Source organism: Amphiura filiformis, chromosome 12, assembly GCF_039555335.1.
Source record: "Amphiura filiformis chromosome 12, Afil_fr2py, whole genome shotgun sequence".
Classification (NCBI taxonomy): Eukaryota; Metazoa; Echinodermata; class Ophiuroidea; order Amphilepidida; family Amphiuridae; genus Amphiura; species Amphiura filiformis.
In genome coordinates, this window is record NC_092639.1 from 14333542 (window position 1) to 14351650 (window position 18109).

Sequence of the window (18109 nt, forward strand, 5' to 3'; positions counted from 1 at the left end):
ATTTATTTACTCATTTACTAATAGGCCTACTTAACTTATCCGCTTAAAAATGCCCAAAGAATAAAAAGAAACATAAATCAACAAGAACATATTATTAATCAATATAAAACAATATGGCAACAGAAACAAATAAGAAATGGCAACCCGCTTGCCTCATTTTTTTTTGCCAGAGTACCCACGTCGGTACTCAGCTGCAGAGTACCTGGCAGGTGAGTACCAGTGTGGGTACTCGGAGTACCTTCAAAGTACCTACGCCACGAGGTATTCGCGAGTTGCAGCCGGCTTGCTGGGCCACAAGGGTCTGGTGGCCGACGTAGGTACTCGAGAGTAGCAGCGCTGCTACTCTCATGAGAATCCTGTAGTGTATCTTATATAGGAAAAGCTTGTAACCTGATTAATGAATTTTTAGAGTATAACATAAGACAAAAAGATATTAACAAATGTGATGCGATCAAACAAAATGAATCTGATGTCGATCAAAATCTAAATTCAGTTAAATCTCATTAAATGAGGCATTCTCAGAGCTTTATTTTGCTGAAAACCCATCATAATTAGACTTACGGTTCCAGAGATATGGCCATTTTAGTGTTGCTCAGAACAATAAAAAAGAAAGGAAGTTGAATGCTATTATTGATTATATCTCAAAATCAATATTCCCCATCATCCGACTCATTTTACATGATTGCATCACAAATGTGTCACAAAAAATGGACCATTATGACGATGTAGAAGTTCAGTGCCAATCAACCATATATTGATCATCTATCCGACTTGACACATTCCTCAGAGCTGCCAACTCTCCCTCTTTTCGCAGAAGACTCCCTACTTTTAAACCTTCAGAACCCTTAATTTTTGGTCATCTTCCTGAAAAGGAAATGGTTTAATCCATTAAGATGTACACATTTTGACAAATCTCTCTGATTGCAACAGGAAATCTCCCTTTTTCAAGATTCAAATGTTGGCAGCTCTGATTCCTGCACCTCACTGGCGGGCATAGCTGGGGGCCTTCCATCCATTTTATGCGACACCAGTATCACAGGCATGCAGCATTTACTGCTCCCATGAAGCGGCATAAGTGCTACACTCTCCGATGCGCTCGCGATAGTGTGCGTCTTGGATCGCAATCCGAATGAACTAAGCTAGTTTGGCATGGCCCCAGCTATGGCCGAATTAATCCTTGGCTCTTCGGATTCGTCTGTAAGTTCTAGACATCTAAAGCTTATATTATAGAGAATTTGGCTACCTAGTATCATTTTAAATTGCCAAGAGAATATTTTGCCTATCCAATAGGCCTTTTTTTTTAAATTGCCATTCAGGTTATTTATAAGTTCAAGTGTGAATGATCATAATAATCTGAGAGTTAAACTAAGGTCCCTTAATTTACCATTCAATAACTCTTCCTATACCTTTGTACAGGAGCCAACCGTTGTTAATCCATAATGTATCCACACTTTACCAGTAGCATATATAAGAACACAAGTTAATGGAAGTGCACATATGCAATACCAAATCAAATTTGCCATGCCCGGAACTTGTGTGCGCTTACATGTTGAATTTGTTATTTTTGAGGAAGCCAGTTTATTCTGTAGTTTTGTTGCTGATATCAACAGAAAAATCACTGATCTTTTTATAATATTGAGTGTAATGACTAAACTGGGCATTCTACATGAAATAACCCTGTGTGAATAAGACAATCTTTAGCTTGTTTTTGTTGTTGAAAGGAATACAATCTTGTTTCACCATTGTTCACCACCATTTATGAACTCACATTACGGACATGTTAAACAGTGATGAACAATAGTGAAACATGATTGAATCCCTAAATCTACCAACAAACTGTTTCAATACTTTGTACACATTTCATTAATAACAGGAATTCCTAGAAGGTCTAATTGAAGTCTACATAGCTGATTTTGCCAACAACAGTCTATCCAACGATACCTCATCCAATAGCACATGGGGTTCAAACCTAACCGCTACCATGTCCAATAGCACATGGGGACCAAACCTAACCGCTGCTGACCTCAGCTTCTGGGTAGGCTGTGTGATAACCGACAACAACACCTGTCGCTGGCGAGATGGAATCGGTCACCTGTTTACAGACTATAATAGGCAGTTTGTATCTGTGTATGGAGAGAGATGCATTGAGTTGAGTGCGGAGCATGGATATAATTGGGATACAGCACCGTGTTATGTGGAGAATGCTTTCATCTGTCAACAAGGTAGGTCTACTGTGGGATGTTTCATATTTGTGACGTGTCATGTCAAAAGGAGACACTTTTGGGCAGGTTATCAATTTTGAGGTTTTTACATATCTGAAATAAGGAGATATTTTACTCCACAACGCCGTTTTCACCAATGAAATTGGACATTCCTAAGCGAAGATATTGAGTTGGTAAGTTGTGGTATTATAAAATTGGAAATTGAGATATGGGGCTTTAAAAATATTATTGACAATGTTGAGATTAGGAATTACCTTGAGAAATGCCTCAAAAATACAAGATGCCAGTTATATTCCTGTCTGAAACTATCAGACAATATTTTTAACATTAATAACATCACAAATTCGCAACAAACCCAAATTGTGAAAAAATCACCCCCGGTGAGATTTTTGACTATTTCTCCATTTACAATCCTGCCCAAAAGTGTCTCCTTTTGACATGACACGTCACATTTGGCCCCCACAGCAATGTGTTGTATGGTAGATGTTATGTTGTGGTCAGCTGTCCAGGCATGCGGTGAGATAGCAGGCAGAAGCAAAATCATTAATCAACTCTATAGCCTACATGCAATGACTGGTTGACTTCTAACTTGGTAGGATGAAAGAGTATGATCACTTATTGTGCTGTATAGTTTTGTGTTTATGATAATTGCATATGTATGAATATTAATGAGTTTATTTACATATTCTGCCTAAAATTCTATTAATCTACTATGATAATTGCATATGTATCAATATTAATGAGTTTATTTACATATTTTGCCTGAAATTCCATGAATCCACTCTGTAGCCTATAGGCAGTAACTTATTCACTTCAAACTTATTAGGGTGATATATTGAACTTAGATTATGATCACCTGTTGTACTGTATGAATTTTATTATTTGCATATTTATGAATATTAATGACTTAATTTGCATATTCTTTGTATTGACAACCTTTGTTGTGGGTGCCACCTTAATTACAAACTGCATAGTTCTAGTTACATTTTGGCACAATGAGATGGAACATTTTGTTTGCTGCAGTTTGATCTGAATCTCATCAAAATGGGACTTTGAAGGTTCAGAAAACAATTCTGCACCATGACTCATACGTATAACAGATGACCTTTATGCATATCAAAATAGACAAATTAAGTGTCATGGTTAGCAACAAAAAAACCCAACATTTTCCTTTTAAGAATTTGCACTTGGTTAACTAAGAAATGGGCTATTCCAGTTGAAATCCATATATGCCCCTATGGAGACATGATCTTAATCTTACACACAGGGAGTATTAGACCCCGGTCACACGTACATAATTGCGTCATCCGACCATCGTTTTATTTACCATGGTCCAACTATAGTTAACTAAACAATGTACGGTCACACTGCAGTGTACTGTAGTTGGATAATGATTACTCACAGTCATACAATAATGTATACTAATTACACTGCCATTCAAAAGTATTGCTAAAATGCATGATCGGATGACGCATTGTGGTCACACAGGTGTTTTTTTGTACTAACTATGGTCCGACCATAGTAACTTGGGCACTAACTATGCTAATTAGCATAGTTAGGGAAAGATGGTCTGACTATAGTCTGACCATGGTTCTGTGCGGTCACACACTACCCGTACCATGGTCCGACCATCTTTACTTGGTAAAAACATGCACGTGTGACCGGGGTCTAAATTTCAAATGGGATTACCTGAATGGGTGACTCCATTTGAACTTTACTCCCCCTGTGTGGGAGATTAAGGTAATGTCTTCCATAGGGATTATGAATTGCAACTGAAATATGCCAATCCATGTGAAAGAAGGCTGAGGTTGCACAGCATTATTTTATGTAGCATCAAAGTCCAGGTTTAAACTGATTTTTTTTTAACCAATCCTTTTTTCCAGATTGTATGCTGACCTTTGGCATGATAGACAAAACTATTCTAAACCATCAGATCCTAGCCTCCAGCACAAAACTCATCTCTACCTTAGACTCCTTCCCATGGGATGCTCGTCTTAAGGTGCCCTATGGTGCGTGGATAGCTGGGGTTAAGGATCAGGACCAATGGCTACAGATTGATTTTGAACGTGTGATGCGTGTGAGGAAGATTGCCACCCAGGGTCATCCTCGCTACGATTTCTGGATCGAGGAATTCCTTCTGGATTATACAGTTAATGACACATTGAATGGAACACAATGGGAGACCTACCAGGAAGATGATGGGTCACACTGTGTGGGCTGTGAAAGAAACATGACTGATAGGGTAAGAGCTTCTGCTTAAGGGTAGACGGGGTATTGTCGGTCGAAGCATCCAAGCAATCGATTTTCATTATTTAAATCAATATATTATTGAAATATAACACTTTGATGTTTTGCAAAAGTTCATTCTACAAATCATATACTTTCAAAACTTGCTTGATTTATTGTTGTGAATGAGTTATGTACGTTTCACAAAAGTGTTGTTGTTTCAGCCCTCTTTACAACATAATTCAAGAACCACAAGACCTGCAAAAGTGTATCTATGATATTTGAATTCTTCTACACACTCGCTATGAAATGATCAATGCAGTTTTTGCCAAAGCTCACTAACATTCACAAGATACTGTGAACTACCAAATCACAACAGTTTAAAATAGTTGCTAACCTTAAAGCCATATTATAACATTTCTGTAAATTAGATTAGTATTTATTTTCTATAAAATGTTAGCTTTTACTGTCAGATATGTCCCCTTTTAATTTTGAGCCAAACAAGTGAGGCAAAGTAAAGAAAATTGGAAATTACTACTAGCGCCAATGCATGTTACTCCAGTGGTTGTAATATGGTACAATCCTCTGGCGTGTGTCCTGCATGCAGTGTGTTATGTGTTATGAACATCGCATACGTGTTCGACATATTTCCATTGTAATAATAAAATGACGGTTCCTGCGTTTTATTCAAAATCTCGGATTTTGACTAAACTACAGCACCTAAAGTCTTGATTTTTGCAAAGTATCTTTGTTTACTAAAGTACATTACAATTGTGTAAAAACCAGAATTTAAAAAATTTTTGAGGGTGTTTTCCTCAGCAAATGTTATAATCATGCTTTAATAGATATATTTCTCCATTGGAGTATTATTGCACCAGAGAAAAATGTTGGTGTCAGCATGGTTCCAAATAGTTCATAAGAAAAGAATGCTGTACATGAGAGCATAGATGTAATGTAAGTAAAAATGATGGATGCTGTTACTTGAAGTAGACACTGGAGAGGCTGTGCTTGAATGCCTCCAGTATGATAACCCCAACCACAGCTGCTTGCAAGCTGCTTCATAAAGGAACTGCACTTAGGTAGAAAAAGTGTTTACCGAAAATGCAGGTGTTGGAATCTAAGGCTGTGTCCTGTAAGTGAAGGTAGCAAGAGGTATCAGCAGATAGATGTATTGATGTCTACAAGATGGAGTGTACAGTAGGAATTTCAATTTCAAAATGAACACAGCTTTCAACAGCTGTATGAGTTGGCTTGGTTGGATTTACTTCTGTGTTATGCACACACTGGTGTACATCGTAAGATGCCTAAGATGTAGTATAAGTTGTACTTTCAAGATCATTGTAAAGCGCTTTGTTCATACTTATGCTAAGGCGCTATATAAATTCCGTTTATTATATTATATTATTATCGTGCAGTGTACACACAAAATCGTCACGTTTTGTCAGGCTGTATTCATTCAATTGAAATTTCGTCTGTAGTTCATACATCATAATCACTTTGGCTCTTGGCTTTCTGTCTCCCTACATGTCTGGAGCACACCAATGCAAAGTTTCACTCCAGATCCAGGGAGTAAGAGTAACAAGATGGAGCAAAAGCCTGCAGGATATCCAATCAACAGAATAATGTTTGCATGATAACTTAACTCAAACCATCTGCACATGTATTTCTCCCCAGATCTTTGTAGGTAACACAGATGGCAGCACGATAGTCAAGAACTACCTGGCCGATTTCATGTTTACACGATACCTTCGTTTGGTACCAGTTTCATGGCACAAAGAAATTGCTCTCAGGATTGAGGTGTTTGGCTGCTATCTCTCAGGTCAGTATGACACAATTCACAATTCATATGTGGACAAATCTTATATGGGCTAGTTGGATCACTTCCAGTTGTGATTTATTTGTTCTCTCAATTTATTAAATGCCAGTTTCCTAGTTTATTTGTCAGTTAAATATTATTCCCTTAGACCTGCATCCTTTATCTGTGGCCCACTTGTGTTGAAACATATACGCTGGCAAGTTACATAATAAATCGGATTAACTACCACAGCAATAGGTAAAAACAATTTTGAATATATCGTGCTGCACTACAAGCAGGTTGCACTCATCACCTGTGTATGTCTACAACCATAGATTGAATACAATACTGGTCTTTTCAAAGATACTAATCTTACAGGTGCGAGTGATCAGCATGATATGGGTCAATGCAGAGGTACCGTGTGAACGTGCCAGTGCAGCACAGTATATTCAAAAATTGTTTTCACCTATTACTATAGTAGTTAGTCCGATTATTATGTAACTTCGCCAGCATATAGACTGCCTTCTTAATTGAACAATTCATATATATTTAGTAGCGGGGAAAACTGTATGCTCACAAATTGTAGGTGCATTTTGTTCTTGGGGTAGCTCAATCATCAACATGATAAATGGTGATTAGAGGAATGCAAAAGTTTAACAAATAATTTAAATGGAATATAAAGGTAAAATTTTTCTTAAAGTTTTTGAATGTTTCTTTTCAAACATAAGTGCTTTCTCTGCCAAATTGTTTGTTATAATAAAGAATTGTTTTCTTTTTCCAGATGAAAAGCCAGAAGTAGTCAGTGTCTACAACACAACCAAACTTCACTTCCCATTCAATGGTACCATCGAATGCAGGGCATTTGGTGTGCCCCTCCCGACAATACGCTGGATCCGGGATGGATATGATTACTGACGGTGGTGATAATGCTACCATCGTTAATTACCGTGAGGATGAGTTCCATGTGGTGTCTGAGATCCAGTTCCATCCTTTGTGGGATGATAGAGGGTTCTACACCTGTGTGGCTGAAAGTATCTATGGATCAGATAGAATGACATTCTACAACGAGAAAGGTAAACACATTTGAGCAATGTCATGTAAACCCTATTCCCCAAACTCCACTCCTATATCAAAGCAGCCAATCAGAAATGTGGTTAAAAAGTATGCGGAGTGCATTGATTGTGTGATATAATATGCACTCCGTACTACAGCTCAACTGATCATACTTTTCCTACATTCGACCTTGCATGATTTTTGAGTTGACACAGTCATGAAAATAACTATAGATACTTGACAGACCATTAGTAGCCCAGTTCTGAACCTTTTCATTGATCATTCATAACAATAGGTATCTGATGGATCAGTGAAGATAAGAAGGATTATAATATATCGTAACCTTGATATTATAGTACATCTCGAGGAAAAAGTGCAATGGACATGTTTTCATTTTATGTTTCAAATATCCCGCGCATGAAAATTGAGTATTTAACCCAAAATGGAAAATGGAACAATTTATTGGAAATCTGTTTTAACAGATTTTTTTGACATCTTTTTCTGCACTGTATTATACCTAAATTAAGAAATTTGATAAATATTCAAAGAAAATATAGGTCATCCAAAAATGTTGATTTTTACACATTTTGGGGCAAAAAAGGAAAAATAAGCAAAAATATCAAAATCTGTTTTAACAGTTTTATTCATCAAGTCATAACAAATGGCCTACATGCTTAATTTCTAATAAAATATTGAAATTGTGAAAAATATAGGTATTTATTGATTTTCATGTTTTTTCTTGCAAATATGCTAATAATATGCAAATTATGAAATTGCAAAATAAAGTTTCTACATAGCATACATCTTTCAAGTGTGATGTTCAAAATGACAGACATCAAAAAGAGATTCGATGAAATGTAAAGGTGTAGTAACAATTTTGGCATGGACTGTCTGGTTAGGCAAAGTACGGTAAGTTGAGCTGTACGTGCAGCTTTCTCACACGTTGGCATCATGTAGGATTTATTCATTTTGCAGGCTTGTTGATGCATTTATATCTGGTTCTATTTTCCAACATTTTTTGGTGATAATTTTGCTATAAAAACAGAAAAATCACCTGTTTTTTTCTTCTCATGTATGAAATAGGTTAATGAATGCATATTACTTGTTGTTCAAGAAATTTTTAAACAAAATATTGCACCTGCGCTGATGTTGATACGTCTAATGCACTCCCCCATTTATTAGGGTTTGTGCATTAGATGCATCAACATCAGTGTGAGTGCTTTATTTTGTCTAATTTCTCTCCAAACAAGTAATACGCGTTCATTAACCTATAATTGCTGTCAACAACTGATAAATTGGCATACTATTTTAGACTAAAATAGTAAAAATTGTATAAAGTCTCTTATCATTGTTATGACTTCTTGAATACCCCATTGGAACTTTGATTTGGGGACTAACTGAATCAGAATGATAGAGGGCAGTATTTTTTCAATCATTGTTTTGGGCAACGGGAGGTACATGTAGATACGTAAATTGAGGCGAATTCTCGCAAAATTCTCTTGTGAGAATCCAAATGGATTCACCCGTACTGCTGCAGATTTCTAGGCCTGAAGATAAAGCACTCATACATTTGGCATTTTCAATATTCATTTTTTTTCTTGTAAAGGCATGCCTCACCATACTGATGGAGACATCATAGTGTGTGACACAAAAACATTGCGAATTGAATGCCCTGAAGGACAATACATCAAGATCACAGACACTTTCTATGGGAGATCCCACAATGAGAAATGTATCATATGGGACGACCATTATCCTACAGGTAAGTGGGCGTGGATCTATTCCATTTAAAATCCACACTCCCCCTGTGGAAGATTATGGAAATATCTTCCACAGAGGGAGTATGAATTTCAAATGGAATGAACACATGAGGCAGCTCCATTAGAATTTCATACACTTTCTGAGAAAGATTCAACACAGTCAGGCAACTGATTTATGGGCTTCAGCTGCCCGATTGGGCAAGTTATTTTGAAAAAAGTGCCGTAGCCTTCATGGAATGTAAAATAGTGAAGCGCAAACTAGTTTCTCCATATGTACTTTCAATGGTTTATATAGTTCATAGATAAAGATGTGGGTAGCATCTTTGAATGGTTATAGTATCAAGTAGGTAAAATGTGACAATGAAAAGCAAATGAAAGTTTTTTACATTTTGTTTTTTGGCTGAGGGTTCATTATTTATTCTTAAGGAGTGAGGAAAAAGAGAAAAAAATGCAAACTAGACTAGTTTCCCACATTTTTGAAGTTCTTTACATCAAGGTACAGCATGTAGTAGTACTAGTATCCACACCATAAGTGGCAGTGCGTATTATGGAAAATTGCATGTGTAACAATACATAACACTCTGTGTAGAAGGTGTCAGGATTTAACCATTGGCTGAGTAAACACTTGCACTGCATATCAGATGCTTTGTGTAGTCTACATGTGGTAATTGGCAAGTGAAGTACATAATCAAGGATACTCAATTGAATGAACACAGCTTTCAACAGCCTGTATATGATCTACAACGTGAACACACAACCTTAGATACAATACTAACCAATCGCGAGTGTATTGGCATGGTAGGATTCGCTTCTGCATTACGCGCGCATAGGCACACACGCTGGCGTACATCTCGCAGTGTACGCGAAAAATCGTCACGCTATGTCAGGCTGTGTTCATTCAATTGAAATATCTAGTATAAAGAAGCAATGAGACATGTGGATGCTGTCACATTGATTTCATTACACTTGTTTTTTCTTCATATCCTCAGATTGTGAGTACGATCCTGACACAGTATTGTATCGTATGGAGCGTCAGTGCAACAATAAACAGCACTGCATGGTGGATATCAATGAGGATCAGTTTGCAACTACAGGTGTAGACTACCCAATATGCAATGGATTCCCTAAATACCTTAACGTATCATGGGATTGCCTAGGTGGTAAGTTGAGACTAAGAATTTGATTGAGAGAAGTTGGGACTAACCATGCTTGTGTGTTGATCTTGGAGGGGATACAGTGTGTTTCACCATCTGCTTAACAAGCTTCCATTCTTACAGGCTTGAGAATTTTCCTGCTTTTGCAGGATTTCCTACTTTTTTGTGGTCCAAATATCCGCACTTTCTTTTAATTTCAGCCCATTTTTGGTCTTTTCAGCCTCATTTCACACAATTTTTCAGGCCTTTTCAAACTTTTCAGGTTTTTTCATGGATGATCATTCTCATGCCTGTTCGTAGGCACAACATCTGTTTTGGTCCTAAAGCGCTATCGTTGCCCGAAGAGGTACCGATGGCTTTTTTTTTATCATACCCTGAACATTTGTACAGTGCATTCGTTTTTTATGTAAATGAAAAACAGTAACACTGTGCAACTGTTAATTATTATGCTTGATGCAATTTATTACATCTCCAGGGAGTAATGTTAAGCGTCATCGGTACCTAAACGGCCACTGATAGTTCTGTAGGACCAAATTTGATGTGGTGCCTTATTCCACCCTGGCTTTAGCTGTGAGGAAAATTGTTCACCATTCACTCAACAAACTTTTATTCTTATTCCACCGTGGCTCTAGCTTTAAGGAAGTTTTCACCATCCACCCAAAAAGCTTCCATTCTTATTCCACCCTGGCATTAGATGTAAGGGGAATTTTTCTCCATCCACTTAACATGCTTCCATTCTTATTCCACTCTGGCATTAGCTGTAAGGGAATTGTTCTCCATCAACATGCTTCCATTCTTATAACTTAAGTAGTTTTCAAAAGATGCCAAACTGGTAATGCTCAGAATATTAAGATAATTACCTTGAATTGAAAATCTAATAGTGTAAAAGTGTTCATTTTGGAGCATGCAATTTTTGCGCTCTTAGTTTTTGAATTCGTAATTTTGAGTTTTCTTACAGAGAACTATTATATACATAGAAGAACATATTTGTGTGTTTTTATTTTCGCACTACCTGCATGGAATTCAAAGTGAGCAGCGTGAAATTTAATATTCCAGGAAAATTTCCACTTTTACAGTTCATGAATATGGGGAAAAAGAAAGTTTGCCTCTGGCCTCAGGGAATATTGGAAATGCAATGCAATGGGTTTTTTTCTAAATGATTTTTTAATTATTTTTGGATTTTTTATGATTTTGCTGGATAATTTCTATACAAAAACTCAAAAACAGAAAAAAAAAAGGAAAAAGTTGTTTTTCTGCATTTTATGAATGCATGTGAGTGATCAGAGATGAAACTATTTTTTGCCTTAGTTAATATTGACTCTGTTTATTATTCTCCTTATTCATAGGTGGTGAATGGACAGAGTGGTACAACCTAAAAGATGCATCTAATGAAGATACTGAAATGTTTTTTAAATTAGCAAATGTAAGTTCTTCTAAACTTTGTTTCATTTATGGGGGGTATCCCACTTCAAGAATGTCACCTCAGTATTTGGGTGGTAGCGTTGAATTAAAAAAATTCCAGTATTTCCCATACTGGTTTACCCTGCGCACCCTGTGTTTTCAATACAATTCTGGTTTACCCTGGGCACCCTATTTTTTAGGGTTGGGTTTGGGTTATGGTTGGGATTGGTGTTAGGGTTATACTTGTGCGCAGTGCAGTGTATACCAGAATTATTCCCCTACCATATCTCTGCTTCACCCATCAGGTAGAATCAAACAGTACATAGTGCAGTTATGTCTACAGTAAATTTTCCATGACCTTTACAACACTTACCGGGTTTAAGTGCTGTTTGTCAAGTGCCAACAATAACCCAGTGCTAACTAGCTCCAACTTACACAGTGATCACAGCCAATTAAGCGCCTAGAATGGGCCACTTGACTGTCATGGTTACCATTTCGGTTGGCTTCACACTGGTTTGGGCTCTCTCTGACTTGCGTTTCATGCAATCTCCTGTCATTTTACTTATCAAAGCGGTCCCTTGTTATTATAATGACTATGCTAATGAATTAAAGGCTGGCATAAATAAATAATAAGCAACATTTATTAAGCGCCTTAAGCGCTTTACAATACAATACATCATAAAATCAACTAAAATAGCATTACATATGGCAAGAAAAAAAATAAACAAATGCAGGAGGCACATCATATGAGTGAGAAATCAAGATGGCAGATTTACCATAGCATTACGTATGGTGCAATATTGAGTCTGTAATCTTATAATATCTTTGGCTTTGCCTAGTAACTAATATTGGGCTATTCCATTTAAAATCCACATCACCCCTGTGGAAGATTTTGTAAATATCTTCCACAGGTGGAGTATGAATTTCAAATGGAATAAATATATTAGCAGCTCCGTTTAAAACTCACTTTCTCTCAGGGGAAAATTGAGGTTGAATCTTTCGCAGAGGGTGTATGAAATTCAAATGGAGCAGTCTAATGTGCTCATTCCATTTTAAATCCATGCTCCCCTGTAGCAGATATTTCCAAAATCTTCCACAGGGGTAGTGTGGATTTTAAATGGAATAGCCCAGTGCATTTACCATGATAATAATTACTTCAGCTTGTAACTGTACCATTTTCTAACTACTCACAATAGGACTTGCTGATACAATGCCCAGATCGTTTGGCTACTGATTGTCGGGAATCGACAGCGGGAATTCCATTTTACCAAACTGGTGACAAATTAATCAAACCTTGTGTCAATTATTTCAACAAAGCTGGATTAAAGTGCAAAAACAGTGATCAGGATGATAATCAATGTGAGGATTATGAAGTACGATACTTGTGTACTGAAGGTAAGAATTTATGGGGCATTATACTGAAGGACAGTTATACCAAAGGGTCTCCAAAGGGTCATTATATTACTCTAAATTTACCAAAACAGTTGTTATTCCAAAGGGTATACTCTGAAGGCTTGTTACTCTGAAGGGTTATTACTCCGAAATTAGGAGTAATGACCCTTCGGAGTAACAAACCTAAATTAGGAGTGTTCAACCTTTGGAATAACAAGCCTTGTTGTAAATTATACTTCATACATTTTAAGTAGCTGGTAGCCAGTATTTCAAAAAAGGGTGTAGCTTTGAATTGATGTGATGGGATTCAATTTTATTCAATATCTATGCTGACCAACAGATCGCTCTATGGTTTCACAATTTAAATTACTATATGGCATGAGATTGCCGAGAAGGCATTGAGACAAACAGTATGCATGTGAAATGTTCCAAAGGTTAATGATCGAGAATGAAAAGAACAGATTAACTTTATCATGTTATAATAACACACTGGTAACAAAAGTTATGTATATTATAGGGGCAAGGAATCCAGTTACTACACTGGAATTTCATTGACTCAAGACAAGCGGTACGTTATTTATAAGAAAACAGGTACCCGCTCGAATGTACCTCATTTCTTAACATATATATAATGAACCACTTGTCTTGTATCAGTGAAATTTCACTGAATTAATTGGATTCCTTGCCCCTTTAATATACATAACCTTTGTTACCAGTGTGTAGTTATTTTTTTTGATAAAAATGCAAAATTTGTCACAAAATTTATCAGGGGGTGTTGATTTTACAAGGGTGATGATAATAATGATGGTGGTGGCAGCGGATGCAAGGAGGGCGTTGTTAATAATGATGGTGACGAGGGTGATAATAAATTACAGTGGTAATGATAATTTTGGTTTCACAGACTTGAGTTGTGTTGTAGATTCTTGTTTACATATTTGTCAATAATTTCCAATTTGATATCAGAATACCATGGCAGAGGAGAGCTGGAGAAAGCCTTGGAATGTGCTGGACAAGAATTGGCCATATCCTGCAATAATAAAGCTAACATTGTGATTCATGAAGCATTCTATGGACGGGCAGAAGAAGGTGAGGAACGAAAATCTGTTTTGTTTTTTTTCTCATTTATTTTTAAACAAAAATATCAGTAAAAGTAGGACTGAAAAGAATTGTGTGATTAACACTTTAAATTAGAATGGCCTCAACAAAAGACTGTTCCTTGAGGAATTTTCTCAGTTCATGCAGGATTTATCTATTGCTCAAGGTGATTTAGTTGTAGTTGGCGACCTGAATCTTCATCTAGATATCCTTAATGATCCCGGTACTCGCAAATTCAGTGAACTTATGAACATGCTCGGTCTCAGTCAGTCTGTTACTGGACCAACACATCGCTGTGGCCACTACGCTGGACGTTGTCATAGCAGCGAAAAACGACAGTCTTGTAGAGAACACTTGTGTTCATGACCTTATTTCAGATCATGCACTTGTTGCACACTTAAGGTCGGTAAGCCTCCTGTTCCAAGAACCACAATCACTTCGCGGAAATACAGATCCATTGACTCTGATAATCTTAATAGCGATATTGTGGCCAGTGAGCTAACCACTTCGCTGCCTGAAAATCTTAATGCTGCTGCTGATCAGTACAATAAGGTACTGTCAGATTTATTGGATCATCATGCACCATCATGTACTATAACCGTGGTCCCTCGTGTTAAACAACCATGGTACAGTGACGCTTTACATCAAGCTAAACGTGATCGTCGCAAGGCAGAGCGAAAATGGATCTCGAGTGGACTGACAGTTGATTTTGAGCATTTTAAAGAGCTTAAAAACAAATATAATACTTCTCTTTACAATGCAAAATGTGAATTCTTCAATCAGAAGATCCTTGATTGTGGTAATGACTTTAAGTCGATGTTTGCTGTCATTGGCGACATCCTTCAGAATAAGAAATCTTCTAAACTGCCAGATCACAACTGTTCGTATGAGTTGGCAAATGGCTTTGCATCTTATTTTTCATCTACGATACAGACAATCAGGTTGAGTCTCGCGTCAAGTGATCCTTTGCCTTCAAAATCAAACAACCGGAGTTGTCTTGGGCGGAGTTTAGCACGGTTTCTGAAACAGATGTTAAGGACATTATTATGGAGTCTTCTAGTGCCTCTGGGCTTCTTGATCCCATGCCCACATGGTTAATCAAGAAATTACTTGATTCGCTGCTGCGTATTATCACATCCATCGTGAATATGTCCCTTAAAGAAGGAGATGTTCCATCTTCAATGAAATCTGCTGTGATTAAGCCTTTGCTCAAGAAACAGAACTTGGATGCTAACAACTTAAAAAACTATCGTCCTGTTATAGCAACCTTTCTTTCCTGTCAAAAGTCCTTGAACGTGTTGTCGCTAAGCAGCTCAAGCATTATATGTCTGATCACAATCTCAACGAACCTTTCCAATCAGCATATAAGCAATACCACAGCACAGAGTCTGCTTTGTTGTCTGTGCACAATGATATTTTATGTGCAATGGAAAACCAAGGTGTTACCTTGCTTGTTTTGTTGGACCTCAGCAGTGCATTTGACACTATCGATCATGCTGTGTTACTTGCCAGATTACAACATCATTTTGGAATAAAGGCTACCATCTTGGACTGGTTTTCATCATATCTTCGGATCGGAATCAATGTGTGCATATAAGCGGGAAGTTCTCTGCTCCACAACATCTGCAGTATGGAGTGCCACAGGGGTCTGTGCTTGGGCCCTTGTTGTTTTGATTTACATCCTTCCTCTTGGTGACATTATTAAGTAGACACAGGATGAAACTTCACATCTCGCTGATGACACCCAAGTTTATGTGTCTGTTTGCCCCACATCTTCAAGTGGTGTGAATCTTGCTGTGTCAAACTTGAGCAGTGTGTGAATGACATAAATATATGGATGTCTGAGAATTATCTCAAGTTGAGCGCTGATAAAACTGAGGTCATTATGCTTGGTTACAGATCCCAACTGGCCAAGATCCATCTTCCGAATGTTAACATCGCAGGTGTTGATATAGCTGTCAAATCTGACCCAGTGAAGAACCTTGGAGTTATGTTTGACCCGGGTTTGACAATGGCTGCTCAAGTTGCAAGTATTACTAAGTCCGCCAATTTCCAACTTGTTAATATTGGTAGAGGCGAGGAAAATGTTAACCACAGACTCCGCCAAATTAGCTGTTCACACCTTATAGTCACATCTAGACTCGATTACTGCAACAGTTTGTTAGCAGGTATCAACAACAATCTCCTCAAAAGACTCCAGAACATTCAACGCACTGCAGCTAGGTTGATCACCAGAAAGCTTAAAATCGACCCCATCTCTGACGATCTCATCAACTTGCATTGGTTGCCTGTTAAGCAAAGAATTGACTTTAAGATCATGGTTCTAACATACAAATCTCTCCACCAACAGGCTCCTGAATATCTTTCAAGCATGCTCCAGATACAGACTGACCGCAGGCCGTTACGTTCCTCCTCTGCACCACTATTATTTGAACCCAGAACTCACCACCGAACATTTGCAGACCGTGCTTTTACATGCTACGCACCTCGTCAATGGAACCGGCTACGAAACATATCAGAAATGCAAACTCTCTTCTCATTTTCAAAAGACTCTTGAAATGCCATTTGTTTAATGTTGCCTATGGACTGTAATTTTATTTGGTTTAAGTGTTTATCAGCGCCTTAGTACAATTGTTTGGTTTTAGGCGCTATATAAATTTCAGTTGTATTGTATTATTGTATTGTATTTAAATTAGTGAAAGTATCTTGTTATGTGTTTAACCCCATGAGAACTACCTGACGATTGGCCAAAAAGAAATTTTCATTATCAATTGGACCAATCAGCAACATTGTTACAATAATTTCACCATGCAAAAAATTGGGATGAGTTGTTAACAAAGCTCCATTCTGATTGGTGATTAAAGTGAAGATATGATGTAATTGTCCGCAATGTTAGATCAGCAGGTAGTGCTCAAGGGTTATGAATGTAAATTATTGTATTACCTTCTGCAACTAGAGTGAGTATTTCAAATGGATGTTACCCAATTGCCTATTCTAGTTGAAACTTATACTCCCTATGTGGAAGACTTCAGCTAAATCTTCCACAGTGGTAGTGTGGATTTGAAATGGAATAGTCCAATGACTCTCCTTTTTGCTTTATTCCAGGTATTTGTGCTCGTCATGGCAGCCATTCCTACGACTTAAACTGTGCCCTGAATGCTACTGAAGTCCATGACATGGTGAAGGCCAATTGTGATGGCAAGAAATCATGCAAACTAAATGTACAGATGTCAGCTTTTGATTCTGTAGGGACCAATGGCACCCTAACTAGCTGTCCAGATGTGCCTCTCTATTTGGACGTTGTCTATGATTGCCAAGATTTTCGTAAGTACATGTAACGGTCATTTTCATATTGATTTATTGTGGACTTAAGGGGTGGGGTATGAACGTTTGGACAGTATTTATTGTGGGGCATTGGAGCACATCAGACATATCTAATTGCATTCTGAATATGAAGAATGTCCTTCTGATATCAAATAATTTTGATTTTTTGAAATTTGCGATGTAATACATTTTATGGCAAATCATTAAAATTGATATTTTGATATTTAACAGTACTAAAGTAAACTTTATAAATCTGATGATTTATATTTGAAGTGTATGTAGGTGGGATGAAAAGCCGACGATCAATTGAAAATTTTGACCTTTCGTATTGAAGATATGGATTTTTTTCCCAAAACACCAACAAAAATTAGGCCTTTTTGGGAAAAAATCCATATCTTCAATATGAAAGGTCAAAATGTTCAATTGATCGTCGGCTTTTCCTCCCAGCTACATACACTTTAAGACTATATCATTAAATTTATAAAATTTACTTGAGGACTGTTATATCTCAAAATGTGAAAAATATCAAATTTTAATAATTTGTCATAAAATTTGTATTATATCGTGAATTTCATAAAATGAAAATTATTTGATATCAGAAAGACATTCTTCGTATTCAGAATGCAATTCGATAGGTCTGATGTGCTGTCATGTCCCACAAAAAATACTGTCGAAATGCTCAAAACG

The 18109-nt window shown here is 37.2% G+C and overlaps 1 protein-coding gene across 1 annotated transcript in view; it reads left to right on the forward strand.

The window, feature by feature from the left end:
* Window positions 1-18109, forward strand: part of LOC140166652 (uncharacterized) — a 172689-nt gene that overhangs the window by 131601 nt on the left and 22979 nt on the right. The window contains 11 exon segments of the mRNA XM_072190151.1: window positions 1874-2222; window positions 4106-4464; window positions 6123-6267; window positions 7025-7155; window positions 7157-7316; window positions 8903-9058; window positions 10046-10216; window positions 11557-11633; window positions 12808-13006; window positions 13967-14089; window positions 17204-17422. Of these exon segments, the coding sequence (XP_072046252.1) occupies window positions 1874-2222; window positions 4106-4464; window positions 6123-6267; window positions 7025-7155; window positions 7157-7316; window positions 8903-9058; window positions 10046-10216; window positions 11557-11633; window positions 12808-13006; window positions 13967-14089; window positions 17204-17422 (2089 nt within the window).